Genomic DNA, 26,870 nt, shown 5'->3' with positions numbered 1-26,870 from the left:
GAAAAACGAACCTCTTCGACTCTTCTTTCTTGTTTCATTCCTATGTTAGCGATATATCGAGAACGATACAGTTACGTATCCGCCAAGAGTCACATTTCAAAAATCGATGGGACGAACGAGAGACAGCACGGATCGACGCGACTTATCGATACACGTTAATCCCGACGCGACGTGAAGATAGGCACGGAAAGAATTGAAGGATAGGCAGAGAGACGGCTGTGCTGTGAATAGCAGCCTGAATATATTGAAATGACAACAAATGATTGATACTGCAGCGAATGTTGTAATATGAGGTGAAACAAGGAGAGGCATCGCGGCGCGAACGGGGAGCGCACTTCGTTGGTGAGTAAACCCCCAGCAAAGCGTCCCGTTTCGGGCTTTTGTCCCGTCGAGGGCCTGGGAAAACTCAATTCTCTGTTTTACTTCGTCGGTGAATGCAGGTTATGTGAGCATCGAAACGCGTCGTCATTCGCCCGTTCTCCACGCATATTGGCCGCAGGATGGGCCAGGGTACGGATACATGCACGGACAGGCCCGCCGAAGTGAGCGTCATCAGATTCGTTTCCAGGAATCGTACCATCGAGGAAATAGCCCCGAAGAAGGTACAGCCGCCGGAGGCACTCGCTGGGTTCAATGACCTCCAACTCAAAACAAATCGCCTGTCGTTCGTCCGTGTTCGTCAGTTTCTTACGTTACACGGTCAAAGTTACTCTTTTATACTCGTCGGAGTTAACACTACGACACGAGAGAACGGAAATAAGAAAATAATTGAGTGTTCTGTTGTAAATTTGCATCATGGAGCATTGCTGAGTCGATCATTGTTGAGTCTGTCAGCATTTTGAAAGTTGTTACATTTCTCGATTTTTTGAGAGTCGAACAAATAAAATCAAAGTGTGGTATATATTTTAGATATTTAACCCGTATAAAAAAGAAAAAATTGTATAACATAGAAGATAGTCACATTCTCATTAAAAATAGCAACCATTTTTCATTGTATATACATGTACAAACTCTTTTTAATGATAAACAGCATATAATAATTGATGAAGTCCTAATCTAATTAAAAGAATTTGTAAATATGAAACTCTCCTCCTTTATGGTGGAGAATGGCTAATATTAACTACTACAATGGCTGTACACTTTAAAAAAGTATTTTACAAACTTGAAAAAGTTTACATCCAATAAGTGTACAGCCACAAAGTATGACTTTTGTAAAATTCAATACTATCAAAGAACATTACGTTTTCTTTACCATTGCAAAGTTGCACCGTTACAAAATTACAAAATTGTACTTTGCTATGGTAAAAGAACATTGCATTGTATAATGGTATAAGTCAATCTTTTGCCTATTTGGTCATTATATTTCAATAGTAATATATAGAAACACAAAACAGAGTGAAATTAATTGAAATTTAATAATATTGAATTCAGATATTCAATAATATGTTTTTAGGAAATATATACCTGCAAACAACGAGGCTGTGGCAAAACATTTACTAACCAAGATGAATACAAAACGCATGAGGCTCTCGAGGCTTTGAAGATTAGGTTTATGTAAGTCGTTATTCATTCACTATAAAAAAAGAGAAAAACTGGTGAAATTGTTTTTCTAGCTAGTAATTAAATTTCCAGTTGTCGAGAACCAGGATGTGGAGAAGAATTGTCGGACCCTGGAAGTATGTGGCGTCATTATCAAGAATGGCACAATAATGAAACAAATGTATTTATATGCCCATATACAAATTGCGGCTCCTTGCATACAACCAGTATTAATCTAGAGGAACATATCGAAAACTGCCATAGACAACCGCCAGCATTGCCAACGGAGCCGGAAGTAATATGCTTCGAAGATCCTGAGAATGCAATGGACGAGGAAGTTGTACAAAGCGCAGATGAATGTTACGAGAAGAGAACAAACGAATCTCTCGCGGTAAAAGTATGCCAATACGAAAATAATAACGAGCAAAATCTTCTCAGAAACGATAATGCACAACAAAAGAACGAAGTAGTCCATGATCAGGGTAACGCGAACGATAGCCCGAAAGAAGATTACTCTTCCGTTAGTGAGTCTTTGAACGAGGCCGGCGCATTTTCTATAAACGAAAGTTTAATACTAAATACAGAGAATTTTCTGTCTAAGTACGAGAGTAACACCAACAAATGTTCAGAACTCCAAAGTGAACATTCCCAGGAAAAGACTAATGTAGTTTACGTAAACGGTGATATTACCATTACTAAGAATATGAAAAATGAAATTTGCAGTATGAACGCGAGAAATCAGGAGCACCGAATCGAGCTAGATAATCTAGAGAAAATTTTTAGAAACGAACTCGACCGCGATGTTTCAAAAACCGACGAAAATACTATGGAAACGAACAGCAATTGTTCGGACGACGAGGAGTATACCCCAAAGAAACAACGTATGTCTAGGTACAAGCAAGAAATTTACAAATGTGCAGTTAACGGCTGTGGGAGAAAATACAAGTACATATCCCATTATCGTCATCACCAGGATAGTCATAAACTAGCAGCCAATACAATTAGTTCGAATTCTAATAAATCGATACTGAAATTAAAACAAGGGAAAGCCTCAACCGTCAGTTTCTTCTTGTAAGTTTAAAATTATTGATATCTAGTAGCAAAAACGATGTTTTTTTTTTTAATTTGTCATGTGTAAAAGGAGATACATGTTTTCATGATTTTAGAAGCTTAGTAAAATTTATCAAACGTAATTTAAAATTCTAGTTTCTATTGTATTTTTTGCGTCTCAGGTAATTACTATTGCTGCAAATATTATGAAAAAATTGATCTTTTTATTTAAGTTGTTTGTTAATTTTAATTGTATATTAATTAGATGCAAGATTCCTGGTTGTGGAGCTCAGGTGAGCAATGTGACCGGTCTGTGGAAACATTACCAGGACAATCATGCTAATTCAAAACTGCCACTAGTACAAGGGACTAAAAATAGTGAAGTATTTCGGTAAGTTGTGTCGTCGATTCTAAAAGCAATTGTATTCACAAACATTCCTGAATTTGTTACCTCAAACCAAAATATGTTTTAGTTGCAAAATTCCTGGATGTGAAACAGAGTTTAGTACAACAGTAATGCTCTACAAGCACTTTACCGAAGTGCATTCAAACGGCACTGGTAATAATGCTAGCACAAATACAAAGACTGGGAATGGGAGTAGTTTTCATTACACTGAGATATTTAAAGATGATACTACTAACCCGCAAGCAAATTTTAAGACTGACTTTAAAGCAAAGAACAATATTAATGTAAATGACTGTACAATAAGTACTGATGATCAAAGATCGTCGTCGGTTGTTAAGAAGGAGGCGCGGGATTGATTCCAAACAGGTTGGCATCGTAAACGTGAGAATAATTAATTATAGCGGTGAATCAGAGTACTTTACCGGGGCCGCAAGCATTTGAATTATTGTTCCTCCTTCTTTACGAATAGAGACGTCTCTATTCTTCATTCTTTATCTTTTTGACTAGTCACTTTTTAATTACGCTTTTATTTGTTTTATGAGGGACGGCCCTCGTTAACTACTCAAATCTTTGTGACTATAACTCCAAATCATAGAAATGTAAAATAGAGAGATAACTCTAGGATTATCAGAGTTGTTTTTCTATAAATATCAATTGTTTCAGTGCAAATATACGATACAAATTTCATAGCTTATAATGTTAGATTAAATTTAACTTTTTATTTGAAAGTTAAAATGAATAAAAAAAAAAACATATTTTCAATGTTTTTAAGTATATTTTGTTGAAATTTATTCACAATGTAGTAAAAAATGTTATTACAAACATCATATACAAAATAAATATTAAATCGACTTGTTTGTAATATTTACATTTAAAAAAAAAAAGATATGAAAAGCAACTCGAACAAATTTAAAATGTTAAAACTCAATATTCAATCAATACAACAGTAAACGCAAAGTAAAAATACAATTTCGTAGATTGATATGCCTAGTGTGGCAGATATAAGAATAAAATTCTTGAAAAACCACGAGAAAAAACTGTTCACTGCAGTAATTTGTGCGCATGTTAATATAAAACTCTTGACTTTCCATACTAATTTTTACTATTTTATATTATTGTATCATTTTAATGTAATTTATGTTAGATCATGTCGTAGTTATTGTAGTAGATATTGTAGGTAAATAAGCATTACATAGCATTTTCATTTATATGTCTGTACATTGAAAAATAAAGTGCAATAGTAAGTTGAAAAAGAGATTCCACTATGGGATACTTCATTATTTCTGTATTAAAAAAAAAAAAACACATAGAAATAATCACTCTCGTATTTAATTTTACAAGTACTGTTGATTGAAATGTTTTGTTTCTTACACATACAAAAAAAAATCTGTATCATAGCACGTATATTGTGTATGTACAAATCATTAGCGTAATTCATCATGTCCGTAACGTTGTGTTTCGTCAGTTTAATCGTTTGGTGTACAGCTGAAAGGCAAAATTTTCTTTTAATAATCGTTGATGATTTAAGAACTACTTTAGGATGTTACGGCGATATTAAAGCTTATACACCGAATATAGATCGTTTGGCAACAGAAGCTGCCATTTTTTCCCAAGCATTTGCTCAGGTTAGTATTAAATTGAGAAATTAGTTATGAAGCTTATAGATCTATTGCAAAATATACATATACATGTAATGAAATTTGTTTTTAGCAAGCTTTGTGCGCGCCAAGTAGAAATTCATTTTTAACAAGCCGGAGGCCAGATACACTTCAGCTTTATGATTTCTACAGTTATTGGCGAAAAAATACTGGTAACTTTACAACATTGCCCCAACATCTCAAAAATAATGGATATATTACTAAATCAATAGGAAAAGTGTTTCATCCAGGTTTCTACTTCAAGATATAATATGCAGATACAAATTGTTTTAGATCATACTAGTTATGATGTTTTGCAGGAATTAGTTCAAACAATTCGGATGATAACCTTTATTCATGGTCAGAAACTCCTTTTCATCCATTTACAGAAAGATATAAAGATGCTCCAATATGCCAAACAAACAAGCAGCTATTACCAGCACAAAATCTTGTAATATTTGTGAAACAATGAATTATTATTTGAAGAAAAAATTGGAATGCTTGGAATTTTGCATATTATGTTTTTAGCTGTGTCCAGTCAAAGTTTCATCAATGCCAAATAAAACATTACCAGATATAGAAATATTAAAGGAGGCTAAAAATTTTCTATCTAATCAAACAGGAAATAATAGCCCTTTCTTTTTGGCAGTTGGATTTCAAAAACCGCATATACCCTTCAAGTATCCTAAAAAATATATAAGTATAATTAATTATTATTATTATTGGTCATAGTACTCATAAAGAGTTCTAATTAAAGAAATAATTTAAAATAGTTAAAAAATATTTTGCAGAATATCATCCTTTGCAAAAATTTGAAGTACCTGAACCTTATAAATGGTCAGATAATGTTAGTAGCATTGCCTATAATCCCTGGAATGACTTAAGGAAAAGGGAAGATGTTGCTGCCTTAAATCTTAAATTCCCATGGGAAAAAATACCAAGTAGAGTTAAAGTGATACCTGAAAATTTATTTTCTTACGTATGTTGCACGAAGATATATACGTTTATTTCTTCTTAATTTTTAGAAAGTTTTGCTCTATTAATTATTCAATCATACTATGCGTCCGTAACATATATTGATGACTTAATTGGTAAATTAATAAATCATCTGAAAAAATTGTCAATTCAAAAAAATACTGTTATTATGTTAATGTCTGACCATGGTTAGTTAAAAAATCTTTAATTAAATATTTATATGTTTTTTTTATCTTCTATTTGTATCTTTTAAATTATTAATCTTTTGATGTTTGGATAGGATGGTCATTAGGGGAGCATGCAGTATGGGCAAAATATAGCAATTATGATGTTGCTCTAAAAGTACCATTAATAATATCAATACCTGAACTCACACATAAAAAATCAAAAGATAATACAAATGTAAACGATTCGTCAGCAAGAACTCAGACATTTATTAATTCAATAGTAGAATTAGTTGACATTTTTCCAACAATTGCAGACTTAGCAAATATTTCAATACCTATTTGTTCAAATGAGACTACGCAAATTACTTGTAGTGAAGGAACTACTTTTGTACCACTTATAAGAGCTGCCTTAAAAAATGAGGTATCGTTAAATTACAAATTTATATTTCATAATTTTAATAATACATAATTGTTAAACCTAATGTTTATCTTAAAACACCTATATTTATTAATTTTAGACAATATCATGGAAAAAAGCGGCATTTGGGCAATATCCAAGGCCAAGCATTGAACCGTCGATACGTCCAAATAGTGATGAACCACGTTTAAAAGAAATTAAAGCAATGGGATATACCCTAAGAACAAATAAATATCGTTACACAGCGTGGCTGTCATTTGATCCTAAAAGTAAATTATCAAATTGGAGTAATATCATTGCAGAGGAATTGTATGATCACAATAATGACAAAGGTGAAAATCGAAACGTAGCATTTCTTGAAAGGTATATGAAATTAAAGGAGAAATTAAAGATTTTATTACAACATGGTTGGAGAAATGTTTTATCAGATGAGTTTAATTTATAAATTATGATTATACTTGTTTAATGAATTTATTATTATTAACACCTCAAATATATTTGTAATCTTGAATCAAACGAATTTCATATTTTTATACGCAATTGAAAATAATATGAAATTGATTGATTTTCTTAATTGTTATAATATAAGCTTACCACTATTACCGCTAATTTGGAAAATTATACATTCTATTAATATTCTACCCAAGCAATCTAAGTTGGTATAAAAATTTCTTGCAATTAGTATGAATATATAACTTATATAAACATATGTATGTATGTATATATAGTTGATAAACTATAGAACTCATTAAATAGAAATGATTAATTAATTCTTGTAACTATATATGTTATTCTATTATATCAATACTGATGCTAAGTATTAAGTATATAAATATAATAATATAATAAAATGCAATACAAAATACAATATAAAAATTTAAAATAAAATATTAAACTATATAAAATAATATTAATATTATTTAATAATAATATTATATAGCTTTTAGTAATGTTTATCGCACCTCTTTTATCTCATTTATTCCTCTTGATTTTTATTTTTGTTATTTACTGTAGTTGAGGTGACCTGAAATTATAGTTCTTAGAATTATAGAGTTTTACATCTAATAAAGATTTATATAACTTTAATTCTTACATCACCTCTATAACATCATCGTCGATATTTTCCGTTCTAATATCAGTAGTCCTATAATTATTTGATTGATTGGCTAAATTCTTATTTGTATTTGGTACTACATAAGATACTCGTGCCAAATTGGGTATTTGAGTCCTTATCTGTACTGGATTCACATTTGGATTCTAATGTTCATTAAAAAAATATTTCAGTTAAATTTCAAACCAAAACATGTTTTGTGTCCGAATCAATAGAAAAACTGTAAGAAATTATTGAAATACCTGATTGACCATTCGATTTGCATTATTATATAAAGAATGTTGTTCCCAGTAGTTGTACATTTTTGTTAATACACTAGCAGTCATTATTTTTTGGGCTTCCGGTGATGTATTAGGATACTATAAAATGTAAAATCAATAAGTATAAATAAAATATTTGAGTTGATTAATTAAAAAAAAAAAAAAAAAAATCATATTCTTACATCTTTTCGAAGAAGTTCTTGGAGTTGTTTGATATCCGTGCCAGCGGTAAATATTGATGCCATATTATACTGATTTAACATCATATTATTTGGGAACGCCATCATATTATTTGCTGAATATGATGGCATTGCTGGCGGTTTTCCTTTCTTTTCCTCTTCGTATTCTAACCAAGCTTGCTTTCTCTCTTCTTCATTCAGTTCTTCCTCTGCCTGTTTTTAAAATACATTTATAAGGAAAATTTATTTCAAAACGAGCAAAAAGTTATTGTAGCTGTAAGTTACTTTATTTTCCAGGAGAGAGTCATGTTCGTGATGATTCTCTACGAAATTTTTATATTTCAAAAATATCTCTGCTAATAAAATGTCTTTGGGTAAATTTAGAGTCGGTTTCTCTCCGGTGTTCCGTTCAAATGTATATAATTCACTCAAATCATGATTGCTATAATGACGTTCTATTTGTTGTTCATCAACTACTCTACAGGAAAGTGACAGTTTCGTCACTTGTCGATTATAAATCTTCTCTTCCATTGTTCCAGCTGCTAGAAACCGATAGACGTAACATGGTTTCTTCTGGCCAAATCTGTAAGTCGCACGTGATTGCAAAATGTTACGGTCGAGTACGATGAATCAGAAAACGCATACCTGTATATACGAAATATACTTTGAACATCGTGAGAAGGATTCCAGCTTGCATCGAAAATAATAACGCGATTGGCTGCGGTTAGATTAATTCCCAGTCCACCTGCTCGAGTCGAAATTAGGAACAATCTTGCCCTTGTGTTTGTCGGTTCATTAAATATTTTACACCATGAGTTTCTATTCTCAGCGGATGTTTGACCATCCAATCGAAAATAGTCTATTCCCAATGACCAACTTCCAACATGTCCGTCAATGTATTCAGAAACTTCGTCATTCTGCGTTGCATTATCGATTTTTTCAAGAAAGTGCTCGATTAGACTCAACGAATACAACGATTGCGAAAATACCAGGCTAAAATGATTATTATGATTTTTAAAAACAGTGCAAAAATTATTGCGAACTTCCCAGAATAATATGAGAAAAACATACACTTTGTCTCCAATTTGTTCGCATTCTTTCAAAATTCCAAAAAGTAGTATCAATTTAGAGGAAATCCTCATGTCTTCAAAGTATTCAGGTTTGACGAACTGTAACCACCATTCCTCTTCTTTTTTCTCAGGTTCCTCGTCGACGGCTTGGACGTCGTCATTGTCTTCAATAACGCTGCTTGTACTAGAGTTGGTAGAAGTATCTGAATCGCCATCATTAATAAAATCTTTCAAAGAACCTTCGGAATCATCGGTGAACCTTTTCTCATTCATCTTTTCTATTTTCTCTGCATTTTTTCGCAAAACCCAAGGATGTGTCCATATTCTTTGTAACACCTGGAAATCCGCGAAAAGAGATCCATTGGCATTGCGTAATCGTCTGAAACGAAAGGCATACATCAAATTTTGAAATTTCGTTCAAAAATTGTTTCACGTACCTTGCAAAATTATCCAAATAATGTTGATACAAATTAACTTGCACTTCTGATAAACTGACGAAGATCACGTATTCTTGTTTCGGAGGTAAGAAAGGTGTTAGCACAGAATAATCGAATCTTTGCACACAGCCCTTTAACATCTTGTGTAAAACGTATGCACGTTTCTTCATTAATTTAACGTCATATTCGGTAGAATCATCGAACTGGCCGTTAGTTATTGGATTTGCAAACCTATTTAGAAATTCTTTCTTTGTTCCTAAAAGATTTGGTTTTACAAACTGTACCATACAGTGATCTACAATATATCAATTATAATATTTAATTAGACGAATATTGAACCACTTAGAGACGAAATACTTATTGTTCGATATTGATCAATTTTTACATTCTATCAGATTATTTTGAAGCGGTGTTCCTGTAAGTACAATCCTCCGTAGTGTTCTAATACGATTCATAGATTTACTAAGAGCAGTATCCTCGTTTTTTAGTAAATGCCCCTCGTCACAAACTATCACGTCCGGACCAGGATCTATTAAGTATTGTAAAACTGCTTCTTTCATATTCTTTCTCATTTTTTTATTTGCGCCGCTAAGATTCCTAAACATTTCATAGCCGATAATGAACACGCCCCCAGATTTCTGCCAACTTTCCAATTGAAATCTTCGTTCTATATTCTTCTTCAATCTTTAAAAAATATCACCGATAAATATTGTATTACCATTCAATTGTCAATAATTCTAAATTTATGTATTAAAATTAAAATTCATAAATTTACTTTATTAATATCTAAATTTCTTAAATTTGTAAATACAATATAATGTTGGCTTACTTCGTCATTTCGTAAATTTCGATATCGTCATCTATGTCCTTCAACCATGTGGCAAATTCGTTTACCCAATTGAGTACCGTACTTAAAGGGCAAACGATCATAACTGTTTTGATACCCGTTTCGTATGTCAAAAGTGTATGTACCAAGGCAATTACTTGAAGACTTTTGCCTAATCCCATACAATGTGCAAGTATACATCCAGATCCACTGGAAGACTTTATTCTTTCCAATGATTCAAAACACGAATCCCACATGAATTTTATTCCCTTAGCTTGGTGAGGTTTCAAATTCTTTACTAAATCTTTATGAACAGTCACCAATTCTTTTTTCGTTTCAGGATCAAAATCTAATACTAATGTGTCTACTTTTTCTTCCCCGGCCAATCTTATTTCGTACATCTCATTGTACTATATTAATTAAATTTAAAAAAAAATTAAAATTTAAAAGGAAGTTTTTTATTTATTCTTACAAGGTAACGAATGAGTTAAGAATTAATTAATTAAATATGTACCAGTTTTTGTCTTTCAGAAATACGTTTAAGTCTTTCTTCCTCTTCTTTTGCAGCTTGCTTGGTATCATGTGTAACTTGCTTATCTTTCATTACTTTCCGTATATTTTTTCGTCCTTTTTTTCCAGGTGTTCCTTGAGAATTCGTGATCTGATCCTTATCGATACTTTCGTCACTATCGCTAGGCATATTTTTAATGCGTTTTCTCTTCCGCTTTCTAAAAATATGTAAATCAGTATAGAAAGCCATAACAAATTTGTTTATACGATTAATTTTTTATTATGAAATTGATGGTTTACTACAAAAAAGGAGAAGAAGAGTAAAGTTTTAAAGAATTTCTAGACAGGAAGATTATTAAGTAGTAAATAACATATTGGAATCAAATTCATTCTTATATAAAAATCTAAGAATGATTTTCTCAAAGTATCATATATTTTTATTGAAAATAACTATTAAAAAAAAAAGTACCTTTTTTCTGCAACGGAAGAATCCGTATCAGATGATTTACGTGACTTACGTTTACGTATGTTTTTTAGTTTCCCCACTGAAAAGTCACTATCTGATTTATTACCCGAACTACTTGATTCTGTATCAGAATTTAACAGCTGTACATCTGAATCAGAATCTATAATCTTTCTACACTTTCTTTTTTCACGTTTCACAACTTTATTCTTGGTAGTTGAAGTTTCACTATTGAAAAAAGTGCAATAATTTATTTAATATATTACCGATTTGTTCATATGATTGTTTCATCAATGATTGTTAAGTAACTCACGTATGATTTTCTATTTCTTTTTGTTTCTTATTCCATTTTTCTCTTGCTACATCAGAATCTGAATCAGAGGATAATTTCATTTTTAATAGTTTATCTTGTCTCCATTTATTTTTCTTCCGGTTGTCATCATTTTCCTAGGTACACTTGAGCTAATTAATACCTTAATCTACAAAAAAAAAATTATTAATTCACTTTAATTGTTACCTCATCATTACTCTCTTTTTTTATTTTTTCAGTCGCTTGTTTTGAACAATTCTTTAATTTGGATTTATTTTTGTCATCATCACTATTACTGTTTTCAGAAGCAGATTCTTTTTGTTTACCTGAATTAAAAGAAATATACATAAAATTTAACTTTATAATGTTATTAAATAATATTAAATAATATTAAGAAATAATATTTAAAAGAATCTAATTTAATACCAAAATCTGAATCAGAAGAACATAAAAGTGATTTCTTAGTAGCTGCATCTGCTTCTAGCATTAATTCTCTATTAGACTGAAAATTAGTTTGCATTTCGGCATTTGTGATTGAGCTATTATTTTCTGTATTAGAATCTTCCTCTGTATTTTCTTCAAATTCCTTATCTTCCACATTTTTTAAATGGTCCAGTAGAGAATCTTCAATTTCCTGCACTTTAGCCTTTCTTATTTTTTTTGGCAAGGGATTTTGTATTGAATCAATGGTACTCTTATGATCAATGGTATTTCTTCGTAATCTGCCCAAGTCAATTAGACTGTAAAAGTAAAATATAAATTTTATTGCAAGTTAATATGAAAAACAATATATTTATTTTATACCTTCTAAACTCTTTATTCTCCAAATACTCTCGAGATTTCTCTAACGCATTTTCATACTTTTTACGAACATCCTTCGGTAATCTTTCAACAATAATTTTAGCAAACATTTTTAATTTTTTATCTGGCCCGGTATAGTTTATTTTGGATAAACATACTGATCTTTTAGAGTCCAATACATTCTTATTTTTTACGTGATCTTTTTCTTTATCTTTATTTTTCTTTGTTGTTGGAGTTTCCAATATAATATCATTATCAGAACTTGAATTTTCACTATTGTCACTTGTCTCACGTTTTTTATTAAAAGTTTTCTTACTATCAGTTTTCTTATTATTACAAGGACTCGTAGAATCATCTGAATTTGATTCAAGTAGTACTTGTTTAGCATAAGCTTCTTCATCAAGTTCATTCGGTGAATTATTTTCAGGGATATCTGGAGTCTTATTTTTTCTTCCTTTTTTAACACATTTTTTCTCTTCTGATTGCGACACATCTTTTTCTTCGAAATTATCACTTATGCCAAAACTTTTAGTAGGCTTTTCAGCCAATGATTCATCATTTGTTTGTGTTTCTGAGTCTGATTCCAATAGAGCTACTTTAGCTTGTCTTTCGGCATCAATATCATCTAAAACGTCATCTTCCTTTGTTTCAGTTGATTTTATATCCTCTTTAAAAGGAACTGATTCAGATTTTGCATTTTCAGAACATGAATTTTTATCTTCAAGTTCTGTACTCAGTTTTTCACATCCCAAAAAGTTTTTATCTTTATTATCATTATTTTTCCCAACTTCCTTCATGTTTAGAATATCCTCATTCTTATGTTCATCTTCGACTTCATTCGAATTATTGATGTCATCTATATTTTCATTTGTATTTTCTTCAAATATATCATCTATGGATTCGTTCAAATTGTTTTCATTTGTTGGTATCTGAAGTTTTTCAGATGTTTTTTCATTTTCATCAGCTTTTATGTGAGTTTTATTTCTTTCTTTGTTTACCAAAATAGAAGTTTGATCATTATTTCCACTGTTGTCTATTGATGTTTCTGAAACAGTTATTGTACCATTATTTGTTCTGTTTTTATTAGCACTTGTTCCTTCGTCTGAAAATATTTCATCATTATCACATTCGGAAACTACACTTTCTGCATTTGAGTTATTTCTTGATTTTTCTAATCCCTCTTTAGTCTCTGTTTCTTTTGCTACTTCGTTTTCACTTAAAGAACTCTCCTCATGATCCGTCCTTTGTATTTTATGTTTATTCCATTCTTCATAGAAATTGATTAATTCTTCCTCTTGTGCATTGAGTTCCATTACAAGATTGTTAATCACACTTTTTGATTTTCTTATAACATTATACGCTGATTCCTGATACACCAATTCTTTCTTGAAGTATTTCCATTTTACACGTTCCATTTGTAATTCATATTCTGAACAGACAGTTTTAAATTTATTAAAAATTTTGAGGACATGAGATTTGAACTGTAAGCTTTGTTCTTTATTAATTGTAATTTTTTTTGTTAATTGTGATGTGGACTCTAAATTTGAGTCACTAGATATCACTTGACTCTTTTTAGCTTTTCTCTCAGTATTCAAACTAGTATAAGAAATCTTTGATTTCTGGAATTCCTTATCAGAATTGGAATCAGATTTTTCCTGATGCAAGTCGGTGAAATCTTTCTGGTTTGACTTTGATAATGAACGTGTCTTTGTCTTTTTTTTAGTAAGCTTTCCATATGTTGCATTGTCCGAATGGCTTAAAACCGAATCTCTGCTGTCATCATTTTCTTTCCTTGCATTATTACAATCAGTTTTCTTATTTCTCATGTTATTTTTTTGCAAGTCAATTTTTAATTGTCCTTTGCGTTTTTCTTGTTTATGAAGATGACTTTCATTTTCTTTTGTACTAACTGTACATGATGTAGAACTTTTACTTTGTCTCAATCTATTGAAGGTATCTTCATCGGATGATGTATCATCTGAATTACCTAAAAATTATTTTAAGGCAATTTGATTACCATGATTAACACTCTTAATTTTTTTTACAAGAAATTATTTATCTTACGCCTAGACTTAAAAAAGAAAGATCGTATGCTTTCAGTGGAACTTGAATCATTATCACATAATGACTGCATTGTTTTTTGCATCTTCTTCACTTTTGCGACCCTTTGTTTTATATAAATAGGAGAACGTTTGTGATTTGTATCAGATATCTCTGTCAAATATGGACATTTCTTTTTAATGTTTCTTCTGAAATCAAATATAGGCTATTAAATTATGAATATACTTTAAACAAATTACAATACAATATACAATATGAAGAAGATTACAAGAGTCCATTTAAATAATCAAATATAATTTTTTCTTAGTATTTGTGAGTATTAAGAAACAATAAGTATAATAATCTTTTCTATTGTACATACCCACTGTGTGACATAATTAATGAGATAATTCTTTATGTTTCAAGCAATCAAGTACAAGCATTTTTATTTTCTAATGAATGATATTTTATTGCAATGATGGATAGAAGAACTAAAGTACTGGACTTAGTTACTTCTTTCTAAAGAAGAATATTTGTATTATATCTGTAAAAAGTAATCATATAATTGAAGTGATAGAAACATACTCCTTTTTCATTTATTTAACAATTTCTATTTAAAATTTCTAACCAATATTTCTTTCTGCTTAATAAAGTATTCAATAACTTAACAATAATTAAAATCATTGTGTTTGACATATTATTTCTAAAAAAAGATATTAAACATTCCTTATGACTAAAAGTTGTTATAAATTGCAACTCTGATGTTACATGATTATTTTCTCTTAGATATGTATAAGTAAATGAAAGCTTCTCTATATATGCGAGTATGTTACATTAATTTGCCTCAACCTTGAAAAACTACTACGATTTTATTTTTCATAACATTTTACATCGAATACAGTTTGCACGACAATAGGACTTATTTGTTGAACGAATGCATAATTGCCATTCTCGCTTTCGCACGTTAATTGTTCGAGAATAAAATAGAGTTTAAAATATGCTGCAAGATTCATATGATATTTGATAAATATCTCGTTTCTACGATACTTGCGCACACAGATAAATTTAAATCGTATTGTACTTTTAGCATCAAAACAAACCGATTAAATAACAAACATGGGAAAAAGCTTTATGTCTGACATTTTTTTTATAAATCACTGTAGATCATCCAGAGATTATTATGCTCAAATTAATTGAATGTATGACAATCAAATGGGAAAATTATACACGTATAAAAATATAATAATTACTTGCAACTTTGTATTTATTTTCTCTTACTGACAATGAGATAAATACGGTTACCTTCTACCGCCCTCTGACGATGTAGGGCATAGAACTATTTTTAAATTATATTTAAATATATCAAATCAGTTACTTTTATGCACGTCGAGATTTTTCGTAATGAATACGAAAATTTTCTACTTATTTATAATGCATAACTGAAATATATTGAATATGAAAATATTCTATGAAGAGTACAAATGTATAAAATGTATATGTACATACAAAAAAACATTCTTTAAGAAAAGTTATTTATTATTGAAAATACATTATTTAACAATAAATAAATACACAGAATTATACAAAATTATATAAATAAAAACAAGTAAATAGTTTATACATGTTGTGATATAACATTTAAGAAGTTAATATTTCTCCTGATGGAAGTTTAATCTTCTCTCAGGAAATTATTATTTTAATAACATATTACTTATTACAATATCACATTATTTATTTTTAATTTACACATTTTAAGATTCATCAGCCGTTGCCTCCATTTCTTGATTTTCTGATGCTCCTGGATTTTGACTTTGAAATCTAGACAAACTCTTTTCCTTTGGAATGCAATACTTTGCATCTAACACTCGGTTCTCCTCAAGCGTAGGAACATCACAGAAAAGACACCTCGTTTCTTCGAACTCTTGGTCCAAACACGGATGAAAAATTAAACCGCATATCGGGCACATTCTGTACTGAACGGTAGTTATTTGCAAAAGAGTAATAGCGCATCTGGGTAATATATGACCTTCTGTGCATTTGGTGACTTTCCAGGAAAGTTTGTTTATAATTTTACCGCATAAATTGCAAGCTTCGTTATTCTCCAAATCGAATCTAGACGTTTTTTTCAGAACGTCTTTAACACGTTTGGAAAGGAGAGTTGTTTTTTCTCCTTCTCCAACTACATAAATTTCTACATACATCCTTAATAAACGCATAGAAAGTTTCTGTTGTTCTGATAAAGAAGATTTACTTTCAAGATGCATAAGATAATTGCACGCAGTATGAATAAAGATCAAGGGTTGAGCTTCCGATATTTCTCCAGTAATGTTATCTATTCCCTGGATGATTTTTCTCTTTTCGCAAATTTTCATCATTACAGATGTCCACATTACTACTCGTAATTCATGTAAAGACAATGATTCTAAATTAGATGGAATTTTTAGTAAAACAGTCGACGGATCTGACGCTTTTACTGCTTTCATTCTAATGGCTTCTAAACAATCCCAGAACTGCTCTAATCTCTCGTGTTTCCTTTCATTTAAAATAACCGATGGATCCCAGTTTCTGCTTTTTAAACAAAACATATGTATTTTGGTTGGTTCCTTCAGTATTAAATGATCGTATATAGTATCCGGACTAGTTACTTTTGCGAAAATTACACAACTTGGTGAATGTGCAAGGCCTAGGTACCGAACGTGATTTTGCGATAACTTATTATTTATTTTCGTTTTTAAAAATTGACCTTCTTCGGTATTAACTGGAAACATCGAACCATTTTCTGTAGTAACTAACGCATAATTTTCACTTATACAAATTATTCCTAAAAATTATTAATGTATTTATATTAGTGTTGTACATATAATTATGTATGAGTATTTCTGTAAATTGTATGATAATGGTTATTTACCCGAAATCGTGAAACCTTCTAATTGCAAATGTTCCATAGACTTTAATGTACTATTTTCCGCAATGCATAACAAAAACAAAAAGTTGCCTTTTGCAACCAAAATCTTTATATCCGAATTATTCTGAGGAAATATTCTAAAAGCGCTTATAGAAATACGATCTTTATAATCGTAGTACTTCTCAATGAATTTTAGTTCCAAATTTCCATCATGATCTTCAACGTTAAGACCATAAATACGTCCATCAATATATCCAATAATAATTAAATGCTTTTTTGCATCAATTGTAACCCACTTTAAAGCATTTATTTTTATATATTCATTTAATCTTATTGTTCCTACAATCTTAAGGTTTGGTATTTCATTATAACTGAGTATCTTTGAAACTTTATAAATAATTATATCTCCATTGAAATATGTAACGGTAAAATATGAGAAGTTTACAAAAAGTTTGCTCCAGGTAAAACAAGAAGCTTGTAATGCTTTCAAGCAATTCCTAAATGTTTCAAATTTTGAATTATTTTTAATCTCCTTTAATTTTGTATTAATTTCTTGTTCCATAAAATTATAGCGAATAGGAGACAAATCGTATGCAGAATACCAATCTTTAGAAATTTTGTATGCAATCGTAATAGCACCTGCTGAAGTTAAAATTGCAATAAGACACTTACTGGGATGTATTAAATCTTGTGGTGACCATGCTAAGTTAACTATTTTTGGTACTATTTCTTTTACATTAGATAATTTTGGAGTTATACTCTCTTCCATCATAAAGGAATAAAGTGCTTCACGTGGCATATCCCAAATTTTAGATTCTATTCTGTTAGATACACTTTCTGTTGGTAATGTTGTAGGTGCATAAATAAAAGTTCTAATAAACTTTATAGTTGAACAAGGAGACATTGGAGAAGGTACTAACTCCTATACAAGATAACACTATTAAGTACGTTATATTAATTCTAGATGTAATATGGACATTGTTAAATTAAACTTACAAATATGTGAACTCCTCCCTCAGTAAGGATTGATATATGATTGTCTGCAGACCATTGAATTGAAAATTTGGATACAACTGGTGGAAAAACTGTAAGATTATAAATTTCTTCTGCCTCCATTCCTTGTCAAATATTTATGCACATAATCTGAAGATTCTCAAAAATTTTTCACCTGCAGAAATTTTATATTTAATAGATGGATTCTTTTCAGTCTTTGTACAATTATACGCATAAATTTAGTTCTCCTGGTTTTATCTTTTTTATTTTTTTACACATATGTACATGCACATATAACCTAATTAGAAGGATGTGTATAAAGTACACAAATGATATTAATTCAATATTTAACGCTACATTAAATTTGTAGGTATTCATCCTTTATTTATACATACAAGTACAGTAAATAATTTATGCGTATTTACCTCCTAAAGAATTAAATTTTTATAAATCTTACAAAAACTAACCTATTGATTGTTATTATTCTTTCTTTTTGAATTGTACATCTTTAAAGAAAGAGACATTTGTACGTAAAGATATATTTAATGATTACCATTGGTCTCACACAATGTAGAGTTAAGTACAGTAAATGAGATCAAATTTTTTTCAATAAATTTTGTTACGTTTCAGTCGCTCGAACCAACGCGGTTGAAGCTGACAATTATTATGCAAATTTTCATCACATACATAAATACTCGCTATTATTTCTTAACTTTAAAAAAACAGAAACGACCGTAACACAATAATTACAATCTGAAAATTAAAGTAAAAAGGAGACAGGTAATATTTTAGTTTTATGTTTAAATTTAAAAATAAAAAAAAGAAGAGATTCTCTCATCAACGAGCACCGCAGTAGGAGCGCAGCTCCTCGGTCGTACAAGATTTTAAACAACATTCTTCGTGAACTCCCCGCGTGTTCCTACGAAATTTTATCATTTCGACTGCATTTTTATAGGACTTGAGATAAGAATGCAGATCGTAACTGTAACCCACATAATTGTCCATTTCCATTTCTGAAAAAGAAAGAGACAGAAAGAAAGAAAAGAATTCCTGTAGTTTCTTTTTTTTTTTAACCCTAGTGTTTTCTTTCCTTATCGTTCGTCATTTTTTTCTTTTTTTTTTTTTAACCAATGAGTTGGATACAATGGTTTTACCTACCTTGATTGCTTTTCTTAAATCGGGGATTGTAAACACTACCGCACATTATCTCTAGGGTGCTTGACAACATGCGGCCGCAATATTGGTGCATTTCTGACATAGATTGTTCCTTCTGGCCATACTGAAACATATCCGACTGTGCATGTCCCGCTATCGGCATTAGGATCACTGTCAGTAGCATTAAACTCACGAGCGTGTACAACCGATTTGTGTGCATCTAGAAGCAATGAAATATTGAAAACAATTTTTTACATTTAGCAAAATCCAAGCTTGGCGTTACACTAGCCTACATCGAAGGAAATTATTAATCTTATTTATCTTATAACTGCGAATGTTTATGCAAATTCACGCTGACGATAGTGCCCAAATAAAGCCATGTATCTCGCACGTTTTATATATTTTTATATCGACTCGAGCTCTTTATAAATCCATAAACATCTGCAGGTTGTAACAGTGTAATTGCCATTATCGGTGCAACATACAGTACTATTGTAATACGATTGATACAATGTTCAGTTATCTGTTGAGTAAGTGAAAAGAAATTCTCCTCTATGCGTGTATTAAACTCGAACAAGCCAAACTTAAAAGCGAACATTCGCGCTGGGTGGAACTCGAAATTCAAGTTATCGTAAGCGGTATCCTCTCAAGTGTGTCTATTTAAATCGCTTTTATTAACATTTATCAGGAACTTATCAATAACGATGTTGCTGTCGCGTACCAGCCGTCGAGTAACGACCTATTTTTAGATATCATTCGTGCAAATGTGAATATCTCTCGCATTTGCAAATCTTTCCGCGTTGAGGAATGTATTTCAAATATCCCATGAATTTCACGCGATTCTTGCACGTCCACGTGCGAACGTCTGGAAAAGGATCTGTCAGGAAGAAAACCCGCGTGAGAGAGTCTCGATTTGCGAAAACAGCAGCTCTCCCCTTGTCGTCGACCTTAAGAACCGTTCCTCGGCAAACGAAAGCTGAGAGATAACAATATTTAAGAGGAGCAGGCCTCCGTCCGAATTTTCGCAAAACAGTTTTACAAGAAACCGACGGAACTCAGACTGAAACGAAACGAAACGAAAGTTAGGTTTATCATTCACGCAGAATATATATCCCCAGGGACGAATAACGTGCACGATAATTACTGAATCCAAAGATATCCATTGTTATGAGAGTTGACTCTTTCTTTTTTTCTTTCTCTCTTTTTCTTCTGCTTCGATATAATTTTCAAGTTGTACCGCAAGTATTGTAAACAAACGCAGATATAATACTGTCGCTGAACACACGCCGAAGAAAAGAAGAAGAAGAAGACACGTCTGTCTCACACATCTCGCGTAGACTAGTGACAAGACAATGATGTTGGAACTATTGGAAGATTAGCTATAAATATTACGACAATAAAAATAGTTTTTTTCACGACGAAGTATTTTTTTTTTTCAGGCGATACTATTGGTCTTTATTATTTCAACTATTGGTCTCAACCAATTTGGGGCAACCAGTGTTTGAGATTTATTAGCAGCATGCTGTTACGTGCATAATAGTGAAATTAGTTTAGCTAGGAGTTACCTTCCGATTTCTTTAACTCTCTGTCGAGTATATTTCCTATACGGCGAGTGTTTTATTCATATTCTCTTTCCTTCTTCCGAATCGTCCTCTTCGTCGCGAATTTTCCGGGCGTAGAAGCGGCGAGTGACCAGCTTCACTGGTTCTAACGATCGCTTATCGATCTGCGGGGACAACTGTGTGTCGATCGATCGATCGATCGATCGATCGACCTGTCGAATCGGATCACTTCGAAAAAAGATCAAGAAGATCTCTGATGGAAATCAGAGGAGGAAGGGAAGGCCCGATTCTTTCGCAATTCGTTTCTTCTTTTCGGGGGAGGGGGGGGGGGTTCTCCTGTGGAGATGTTTTCTACAATCTATGACCGAACATGACACAAATATCCTTCGAGCAGATATCCCACCGCACTTAAAACGAGCAAAAACGGCCAACACGAAAGACCGACTCGCAGTAACGCATTGTTCTTTTTTTCCGTTTGTTTGTCTTCATTTCATTCGGCCCGTCGAAACAATTGAACACCACTCCGCTCGACGATACTCTCTCTCGTCTCTTTTTTCTTTTTTTTTTCTTTCTTTCTTTTTCCGTAAAATTCGAAGGCTAAACAATCAATATGTAATTAACACCGACGCGTTTACTTTTCCAGGGAACATCCTCGAACTACACTGAACCGAAGCCGAAGAAGTCTTTGCGCTCGAGCGTGTTATCTTCTTCTCTTTTTCTTTTTTTTTTTAATTTAGAAGAGAAGGATTTAGAAACGATAGAAGGAGAGAAGGAGTGCAAACGGAACGAGTCAAAGATAAAGGGAGGGGAAGGAAATGTAGAGAAGAAACGAAGGAAAGGAGAAGAGAGCCACACGTTCGAGAGACGTCCTGCTCTGTTGTAAAATTGGCAATTCTCGCGATATGCATATAAACCCAATCTCTGCCAACGTACGCGATCAGCCTCGCGTTTCTATTTTAAGTTTTGTTTCGTTTTTTTTTCTCTCTCTTTCGCTTACGCGGCGTCGTAGCTGTATTCCCTGGTTAATCATCGTGTTTCTGTGTTATCTATCGTTACTGCTTATTACTACCGCCATTATCCGTGCTATTGAATAACGAAATAAATTTTGCACGCAAATTCCTTATCATTTCAACACTCTCAAATGTGTACTTTCAATTTCTAGATTAACGATTTCAGCTAGAACAAATAAAATGATCAATCGCAACTTTTTTCTTTTGGATTTTAATAAGATTTGGAATTATCAGAATATTGTTATAAAGATGTATACAGAAATTAACATACTTTTGATTCAATGAGAGTATTAAGAAGATTAAAGAGTTCAAAAATTTAGGTTTGATTTTTTTCTTTTTAATAAACAAAAGATTGAAGCGTAACGCAAGACTGTACAAGTACCTAAAAAGTAGAAGAGGGAATTATTTGTGAATAGAGATCTACCTCTATCTGCGTAGAATTGCAAAGACAAGACCAAGGGGTTGCACATTTTTTAAATATATTTTACAAAACGTTCTATTCGTACAGCATATAAAACAATACTCTGTATTTATTTTATATTCACACATTAGCTCTATACGACTGTACCACCATTATTCTTTCGTTATATGTAGAATATAACTTTTATACAGTATTCGGCGCAATTTTCAAATGTCAGTACTATGAAAGTGCGGTGTCCTTTTGACGTGTAGCTCCAGCATGCGTCTCGCCAGTCGAAAATGCCGGTGTAGCCCTATCGAACTTCTCCGAGTTAATTATTTTAGCCGCACGTTCTCGATCGATTGTCAATTCCGTTGCATCCGAGCTCACGCCCTTGCCGAAAACCCTTCTAGGCGAGAACTCCTGCTGCTCGTTCGAACTCGCACCCGTCGTCGACGTCTTGTCACGGCTGACGTGCGTGTCCTTCACTTCCGTTTTCATCTCGCTCAATGGAACTCTCGCGGATTTCGATGAACTCTTCAGATGCGCGATGTGATTACTGATGGAGTTCGTGCTTTTCTTATGGCCTATGTGATTATGGTGATTCGAAAATACAGAATCCGTTTTGCCTAAGAACTGGCTACCGCTATTTTCCATGTTGCCGAGACCGCTTGCACCGCTAGTGCTACCAACGCTACTGCTGCTGGAAATGTCCCCCATGAAGCTCCTCTCCTTGGGGCTAGTTTGCCAAAAGAAATCGTCGAATATCTCTGTGTCACGTTGCTCCGGAGGTAGTCTGCTGATACGGGCCTTCACGATGGCCAAGTGTCTGTGCACGTAGTCCTGATGAGGCGCCAGAGCTGCTGCTCGTTCCAAACACTGAGCGGCCAAGCCTAACTTACCACGCTCGACCATCACGACGCACAAATTGTGAAGACCTTGGATATTTGTTGGATCCAGCTGCAATATTCTGCGATAACACTGTAAACCGTTTAAAAGAAAAAAAAAAATAAAAAAAAGAAAAGTTTATTCAGTGCTTTCGTGACTTTAATTAATTTGATTAGCTTCTCTTCTTTACTTACATTTTCAGCAGCGTCCAAATCTTTTATGTTATTTATATAAATATCACCTAGAAGGATCAATCCTTTAACGTGGTCCGGGTGAAATCTAACTAATTGGTTTAAAAATGGTGCAGCTTCAAGGGGGCGTTGTTCGTCCGCTAGCAAAAGTGCCAAATTAAACAATGCGGAACGGAAATCCTCTTTGAGAGCAACGGCATTGCGAAACCATCGTTCCGCGCTACCGCTGTCGTGATCGTCCATAGCCAACATTCCAAGATTGAAATGAACCCGTTCGTTATTAGAGTCCTAAAAGTAAGCGCCGATACGTTTACGATACGAAGAAATATTTTGAAATATTATCTGTCCACTGGAAACACGTTGGAGACAGAGCCGAATTTGATATGCCTTCCGTTATTTGACTGCACAGAGATGTCTTTACCATTTCTTGGATGTTAGCTAAGATCACGTCTAGATGAAACCACGAAAGAATAGAATCGACACTGTCTCGAACGTGTAGATAATATAAAAATGAGAAATACTTTTCGTAAAAGTTTCAGAAGTCTTTCTCTGGCCACTTTTCGCAATTCAGCGCGACCTAGCTCTTGAAGCAAAATGGCTGAATTGAGTAGTGCTTGTTCGTGTTCTGGATCAAATTCGAGAGCCTTGTCAAGGTACGCCAGAGCTTGAGATGCTTTTCCTTGTTCAAGAAATACGACTCCAAGCTATAAAAATTCAAGCATCGTCACATTAATACCTCATCGCTGTAAAGCATTGGTAATATACATATCCTATATATAATCTTAATCTCGATATTTACGTTGTAATAAATGTCTGGATTGTTGCTGTCGTAGAAAAGGGCCCGTTCGTAAACTTCCTGCGCTTCTTTGGTACGATTAAGTTTAATTAAAACATCGCCCCGATTAATGTACGCTTGTGTGTAATCGGCGCGCATACTAATGGCTTGCCTATAAAGCAGATCAGCTTCTTCTAACCTAGTTGCATTCTTTGCTATTAGGTTTGCTAAATTTACAAAAACATTCAAATGATTCGGAGCTATTCGCGCTTGGTAAGATTCTCCCGGTTTCGCTTTCGGTAGTAAAGATTTTGCCTGAAAAAAAGGTTATTAGACAAGTGATCCTTGACAACTGTATCATTTCAACAAAGCACATTTACCTTCAAATATGCGTCTTCGGCTTCTTTAAACATTTTCAAATGGTTGTAGGTCCTACCCACGTTGATGTGCGCACCAATGTCATCGCCTTGAACTTGCACAGCCATATTAAAAAAATTCAACGCTTCCTTGAATTTCCCTTGACTTTCCAAAGCGTGTCCAACGTTGTTGAACAATTTGGCATTGCGATCGTTCACTTTCAATCCTGACATGAATATGGAATATTCATCCAGCCAATCGTAATTCCTGATGAAAGTCTTCGTTGTGTGCGCAGCCAAAAGAGTTATTAATAAAAATAGTGTTAATTTCTTAAATCTGTAAGTGCAAAAAGTGAAAATTAGAGATATGTTTTAAAAGGATTTTGAATACCCAACGGTATTTACTTTTTATCGCATAGAATGCTCCACCCATATCCGACAAGCATACAAAATCCCATAGATGGGGCGTACAATACTCTTTCGGCAATGACGAATCCAACTGGGAAGAAGAGATTTGAGGCAGGTAAAAATGGGAGTATCATCATAGCCAAGCTCTATATAAACATTCAATAATGTCATTTTTGTTTTTGTTTTTTTAGAAATAATACTTTTAGTTTATGTTGATACAACAATGATACTAACCATTATAAGAATAATGGAAGTTTGTCTATTAGGTGTTAAAATTGCTGTTATCAACAATCCTAATATGGTCGTATGAGTCGCTATAGTAGCCAGATTGCGAAGATCTGTAAAATTTTCTATTAATGGTATCGTTCCCATAGTCCAATCACAGCATAAATCGTTTGGAAGAAATAGCAGCCTCAGATTAACTGCTGCGAGGTAATTATAGGTAAGCTGCCTTATTGGCGTTGGGGCCACAGATGCAGGATTGTCAAATCTAAAATACCATTAGGATATTAGAATACCATAGAATTATTTTCTGCTATTAAAACCTGGTATGTTATTCTATAGATACCTGGTAAATACAGGTAACTTTGAGCCCATTACATGTAGCCGAAGAATAAGTAAACTAAATGTGACGAGCGTGAGGACTGTTAGTCGTTTTGTACCTTCACTGGACCAAGTGAGCGATATCTTTTTCCCACCAAAAGCTGCCTTTAACGTCAAGAAGATATCCATTGCTCTTACCTAACCAGGTAATAAGATATACAAGTTGAAGTAATTGTTTAATATGAACAACTGTGATTTCACATGTTAAATTCACCTTTTGTACAACAAAAATCTCATAGAATACACAAACTGCAGTAGCTGTTATTCCTTGTTCTTTGCACAACATGGCAGTGAAAACAAAAGACATGGATAATATCAAAGATTTCCATCCTAAAAAAAAAGATTTAATGTGGCATTAGTGCTTCTTTGAATGAATGGTAAATTATAGTAATAACATTATAAGAGAAAAGATAGTAAACATTTTTTACCTGTAGACCTTCTACTTCTGCAGCATTTAGTATACATGATTAAAGCCGCTAAATAAAATAAAGAGGACAATGTTTCTGCTCTTCCGACCACTCCTGTAACCTTAATACACGATTATCCACTGACAATGCATCTAAACACGAACTAGGAACTACGACGCGATCGATCGCTCGACGTCGACCCTTTGAATCTGGACACAGTATTGATACATTGTCGCCGAAGGGAAGAACAAGGACTAGAAATAATTCATCAAATAATATTCTCATGTAATTTCAAGGTAACGTCGATCGATTCGATCGATATGGAAAGCAGAGTCTAAACAACTTACTGCCTCTGTATGTATAGGATGAACCGCAAACAGAAGGGAAGATACAAAAGTTGCAGAGTCAGATAGAAACATCAAGCAAGTCCTGCAATGGTGATTAAGACATATTTTATATTAATATCTGATTGATTTATAAAATGCACAAAAATAATTTCAATGATATACATATATAAACAATTCTAAATTAATAGTGTTACATGTCACATTTCTTTGGCATTTAATTTTTAATTTGTTAAATGGCACATACAAATGATTAAATCAATTATAACGTTTAACTAAGGAAGGAAAGTTTGTCTAAAAAGGCACACCTGAAATATAATAAGCATACTCCAACATGTAGAATAACATTAAGCAAGTGATATCCCATAGGATCCAACTGGTGAATTAAGTAATTCCATCGAAATGTGAGAACGCACAAAGGCCTGTACGATTTGTGCGACTGCTCCTATTTGAAAAAAATGCAATTCTTTTTCAATATTGTTTGTATAAATTAATTTTATACAACTACATAAATGTATACAACAATGTATTTCAATCATAGATTTCATAGGATCATACAGTGAAATGAAAAGGAAGAATTACTTTTTGCATTTGTAAAACAAGAATTTAATTAAAAAAAAAAAAAAAAAAAAAAGGAGAAACGTCGTTCCTCGTTGAAACAATTACATACAAAC

The 26,870-nt window shown here is 32.5% G+C and overlaps 6 protein-coding genes across 11 annotated transcripts; 2 read left to right on the top strand and 4 right to left on the bottom strand.

Annotated features, from left to right (window-relative positions):
• Positions 1 to 136: 136 nt before the first annotated feature.
• Positions 137 to 4,250, top strand: LOC122531241 (transcription factor IIIA-like). The gene is made up of 6 exons (XM_043659010.1): positions 137 to 342; positions 441 to 602; positions 1,454 to 1,554; positions 1,633 to 2,610; positions 2,855 to 2,980; positions 3,063 to 4,250. Exons 2-6 carry the CDS (start codon positions 501 to 503, stop codon positions 3,349 to 3,351), a joined length of 1,596 nt encoding a protein of 531 aa, XP_043514945.1. The 5' UTR covers positions 137 to 342; positions 441 to 500; the 3' UTR covers positions 3,352 to 4,250.
• A 79-nt stretch (positions 4,251 to 4,329) lies between these two features.
• LOC122531240 (iduronate 2-sulfatase) lies at positions 4,330 to 6,708 on the top strand. Of its 2 annotated transcripts, XM_043659008.1 has the most exons (8): positions 4,330 to 4,620; positions 4,706 to 4,883; positions 4,953 to 5,083; positions 5,161 to 5,332; positions 5,424 to 5,573; positions 5,658 to 5,795; positions 5,888 to 6,195; positions 6,293 to 6,708. In XM_043659008.1, the coding sequence occupies exons 1-8, from the start codon at positions 4,435 to 4,437 to the stop codon at positions 6,635 to 6,637; spliced, it is 1,608 nt and encodes a 535-aa protein (XP_043514943.1). In that variant the 5' UTR covers positions 4,330 to 4,434; the 3' UTR covers positions 6,638 to 6,708. The 2 variants fall into 2 exon arrangements, with proteins under 2 accessions (XP_043514943.1, XP_043514944.1); XM_043659009.1 differs by lacking the exon at positions 5,658 to 5,795.
• Positions 6,709 to 6,902: 194 nt separating this feature from the next.
• On the bottom strand, positions 6,903 to 17,863 carry LOC122531232 (transcriptional regulator ATRX homolog). Its single transcript, XM_043658989.1, has 18 exons — positions 17,777 to 17,863; positions 14,224 to 14,408; positions 12,163 to 14,146; positions 11,785 to 12,098; positions 11,566 to 11,684; positions 11,362 to 11,495; positions 11,055 to 11,276; positions 10,590 to 10,803; positions 10,079 to 10,485; positions 9,635 to 9,933; positions 9,250 to 9,544; positions 8,814 to 9,191; positions 8,388 to 8,735; positions 8,028 to 8,325; positions 7,746 to 7,955; positions 7,546 to 7,662; positions 7,291 to 7,449; positions 6,903 to 7,216 (listed from the first exon to the last, which is right to left on the bottom strand). Exons 1-18 carry the CDS (start codon positions 17,803 to 17,805, stop codon positions 7,169 to 7,171), a joined length of 5,760 nt encoding a protein of 1,919 aa, XP_043514924.1. The 5' UTR covers positions 17,806 to 17,863; the 3' UTR covers positions 6,903 to 7,168.
• On the bottom strand, positions 15,721 to 18,748 carry LOC122531235. Its single transcript, XM_043658993.1, has 4 exons — positions 18,565 to 18,748; positions 18,101 to 18,272; positions 17,108 to 18,026; positions 15,721 to 17,020 (listed from the first exon to the last, which is right to left on the bottom strand). The coding sequence occupies exons 2-4, from the start codon at positions 18,218 to 18,220 to the stop codon at positions 15,951 to 15,953; spliced, it is 2,109 nt and encodes a 702-aa protein (XP_043514928.1). The 5' UTR covers positions 18,221 to 18,272; positions 18,565 to 18,748; the 3' UTR covers positions 15,721 to 15,950.
• On the bottom strand, positions 18,563 to 21,738 carry LOC122531247 (LIRP-like). Of its 4 annotated transcripts, XM_043659022.1 has the most exons (4): positions 20,397 to 20,586; positions 19,974 to 20,312; positions 19,256 to 19,472; positions 18,563 to 19,110 (listed from the first exon to the last, which is right to left on the bottom strand). In XM_043659022.1, the coding sequence occupies exons 3-4, from the start codon at positions 19,470 to 19,472 to the stop codon at positions 18,935 to 18,937; spliced, it is 393 nt and encodes a 130-aa protein (XP_043514957.1). In that variant the 5' UTR covers positions 19,974 to 20,312; positions 20,397 to 20,586; the 3' UTR covers positions 18,563 to 18,934. The 4 variants fall into 4 exon arrangements, with proteins under 4 accessions (XP_043514957.1, XP_043514955.1, XP_043514954.1 ...); XM_043659020.1 differs by lacking the exons at positions 19,974 to 20,312; positions 20,397 to 20,586 and adding an exon at positions 20,818 to 21,738; XM_043659019.1 differs by lacking the exons at positions 19,974 to 20,312; positions 20,397 to 20,586 and adding an exon at positions 19,743 to 19,948.
• Positions 21,739 to 22,286: 548 nt separating this feature from the next.
• Positions 22,287 to 26,671, bottom strand: LOC122531280 (protein O-mannosyl-transferase Tmtc3-like). Of its 2 annotated transcripts, none has more exons than XM_043659084.1 (12): positions 26,505 to 26,671; positions 26,200 to 26,281; positions 25,874 to 25,973; positions 25,660 to 25,775; positions 25,411 to 25,583; positions 25,077 to 25,332; positions 24,840 to 24,988; positions 24,459 to 24,771; positions 24,103 to 24,393; positions 23,825 to 24,007; positions 23,307 to 23,591; positions 22,287 to 23,205 (listed from the first exon to the last, which is right to left on the bottom strand). In XM_043659084.1, the coding sequence occupies exons 1-12, from the start codon at positions 26,561 to 26,563 to the stop codon at positions 22,465 to 22,467; spliced, it is 2,748 nt and encodes a 915-aa protein (XP_043515019.1). In that variant the 5' UTR covers positions 26,564 to 26,671; the 3' UTR covers positions 22,287 to 22,464. The 2 variants fall into 2 exon arrangements, with proteins under 2 accessions (XP_043515019.1, XP_043515020.1); XM_043659085.1 differs by having other exon boundaries at positions 25,874 to 26,106; positions 26,505 to 26,556.
• Positions 26,672 to 26,870: the final 199 nt, after the last annotated feature.

Source organism: Frieseomelitta varia, unplaced genomic scaffold (assembly GCF_011392965.1).
Source record: "Frieseomelitta varia isolate USP_RPSP 00005682 unplaced genomic scaffold, Fvar_1.2 scaffold_380, whole genome shotgun sequence".
Lineage (NCBI taxonomy): Eukaryota > Metazoa > Arthropoda > Insecta > Hymenoptera > Apidae > Frieseomelitta > Frieseomelitta varia.
Note: the sequence above shows the minus strand (reverse complement) of the source record. Positions and strands in the feature narration are given on the sequence as shown.

Coding starts and splice junctions, on each gene's coding strand:
- LOC122531235 (XM_043658993.1), bottom strand. CDS start 18,220: ATGGAGGCAGAAGAAATTTATAATCTTACAGTTTTTCCACCAGTTGTA. Junction 18,027..18,100: donor AGGGAGGAGTTCACATATTT/GTAAGTTTAATT, acceptor TATCTTGTATAG/GAGTTAGTACCTTCTCCAAT. Junction 17,021..17,107: donor AGAAGGTTTCACGATTTCGG/GTAAATAACCAT, acceptor AATAATTTTTAG/GAATAATTTGTATAAGTGAA.
- LOC122531280 (XM_043659084.1), bottom strand. CDS start 26,563: ATGGGATATCACTTGCTTAATGTTATTCTACATGTTGGAGTATGCTTA. Junction 25,776..25,873: donor CAGAAGTAGAAGGTCTACAG/GTAAAAAATGTT, acceptor CTTTTTTTTTAG/GATGGAAATCTTTGATATTA. Junction 23,206..23,306: donor ATTTGGACGCTGCTGAAAAT/GTAAGTAAAGAA, acceptor AACGGTTTACAG/TGTTATCGCAGAATATTGCA.
- LOC122531247 (XM_043659019.1), bottom strand. CDS start 19,850: ATGTTCGCTTTTAAGTTTGGCTTGTTCGAGTTTAATACACGCATAGAG. Junction 19,473..19,742: donor GTATCAATCGTATTACAATA/GTACTGTATGTT, acceptor CATTGCTTCTAG/ATGCACACAAATCGGTTGTA. Junction 19,111..19,255: donor ATTTAAGAAAAGCAATCAAG/GTAGGTAAAACC, acceptor TTTCTTTTTCAG/AAATGGAAATGGACAATTAT.
- LOC122531232 (XM_043658989.1), bottom strand. CDS start 17,805: ATGGTCACCACAAGATTTAATACATCCCA. Junction 11,685..11,784: donor TTCTTCTGATTCAGATTTTG/GTATTAAATTAG, acceptor CTTTTAATTCAG/GTAAACAAAAAGAATCTGCT. Junction 9,545..9,634: donor TCAAAATAATCTGATAGAAT/GTAAAAATTGAT, acceptor GATATATTGTAG/ATCACTGTATGGTACAGTTT.
- LOC122531241 (XM_043659010.1), top strand. CDS start 501: ATGGGCCAGGGTACGGATACATGCACGGACAGGCCCGCCGAAGTGAGC. Junction 2,611..2,854: donor TCAACCGTCAGTTTCTTCTT/GTAAGTTTAAAA, acceptor TATATTAATTAG/ATGCAAGATTCCTGGTTGTG. Junction 2,981..3,062: donor AAAAATAGTGAAGTATTTCG/GTAAGTTGTGTC, acceptor AATATGTTTTAG/TTGCAAAATTCCTGGATGTG.
- LOC122531240 (XM_043659008.1), top strand. CDS start 4,435: ATGTCCGTAACGTTGTGTTTCGTCAGTTTAATCGTTTGGTGTACAGCT. Junction 5,333..5,423: donor GTATCCTAAAAAATATATAA/GTATAATTAATT, acceptor AATATTTTGCAG/AATATCATCCTTTGCAAAAA. Junction 6,196..6,292: donor GAGCTGCCTTAAAAAATGAG/GTATCGTTAAAT, acceptor TATTAATTTTAG/ACAATATCATGGAAAAAAGC.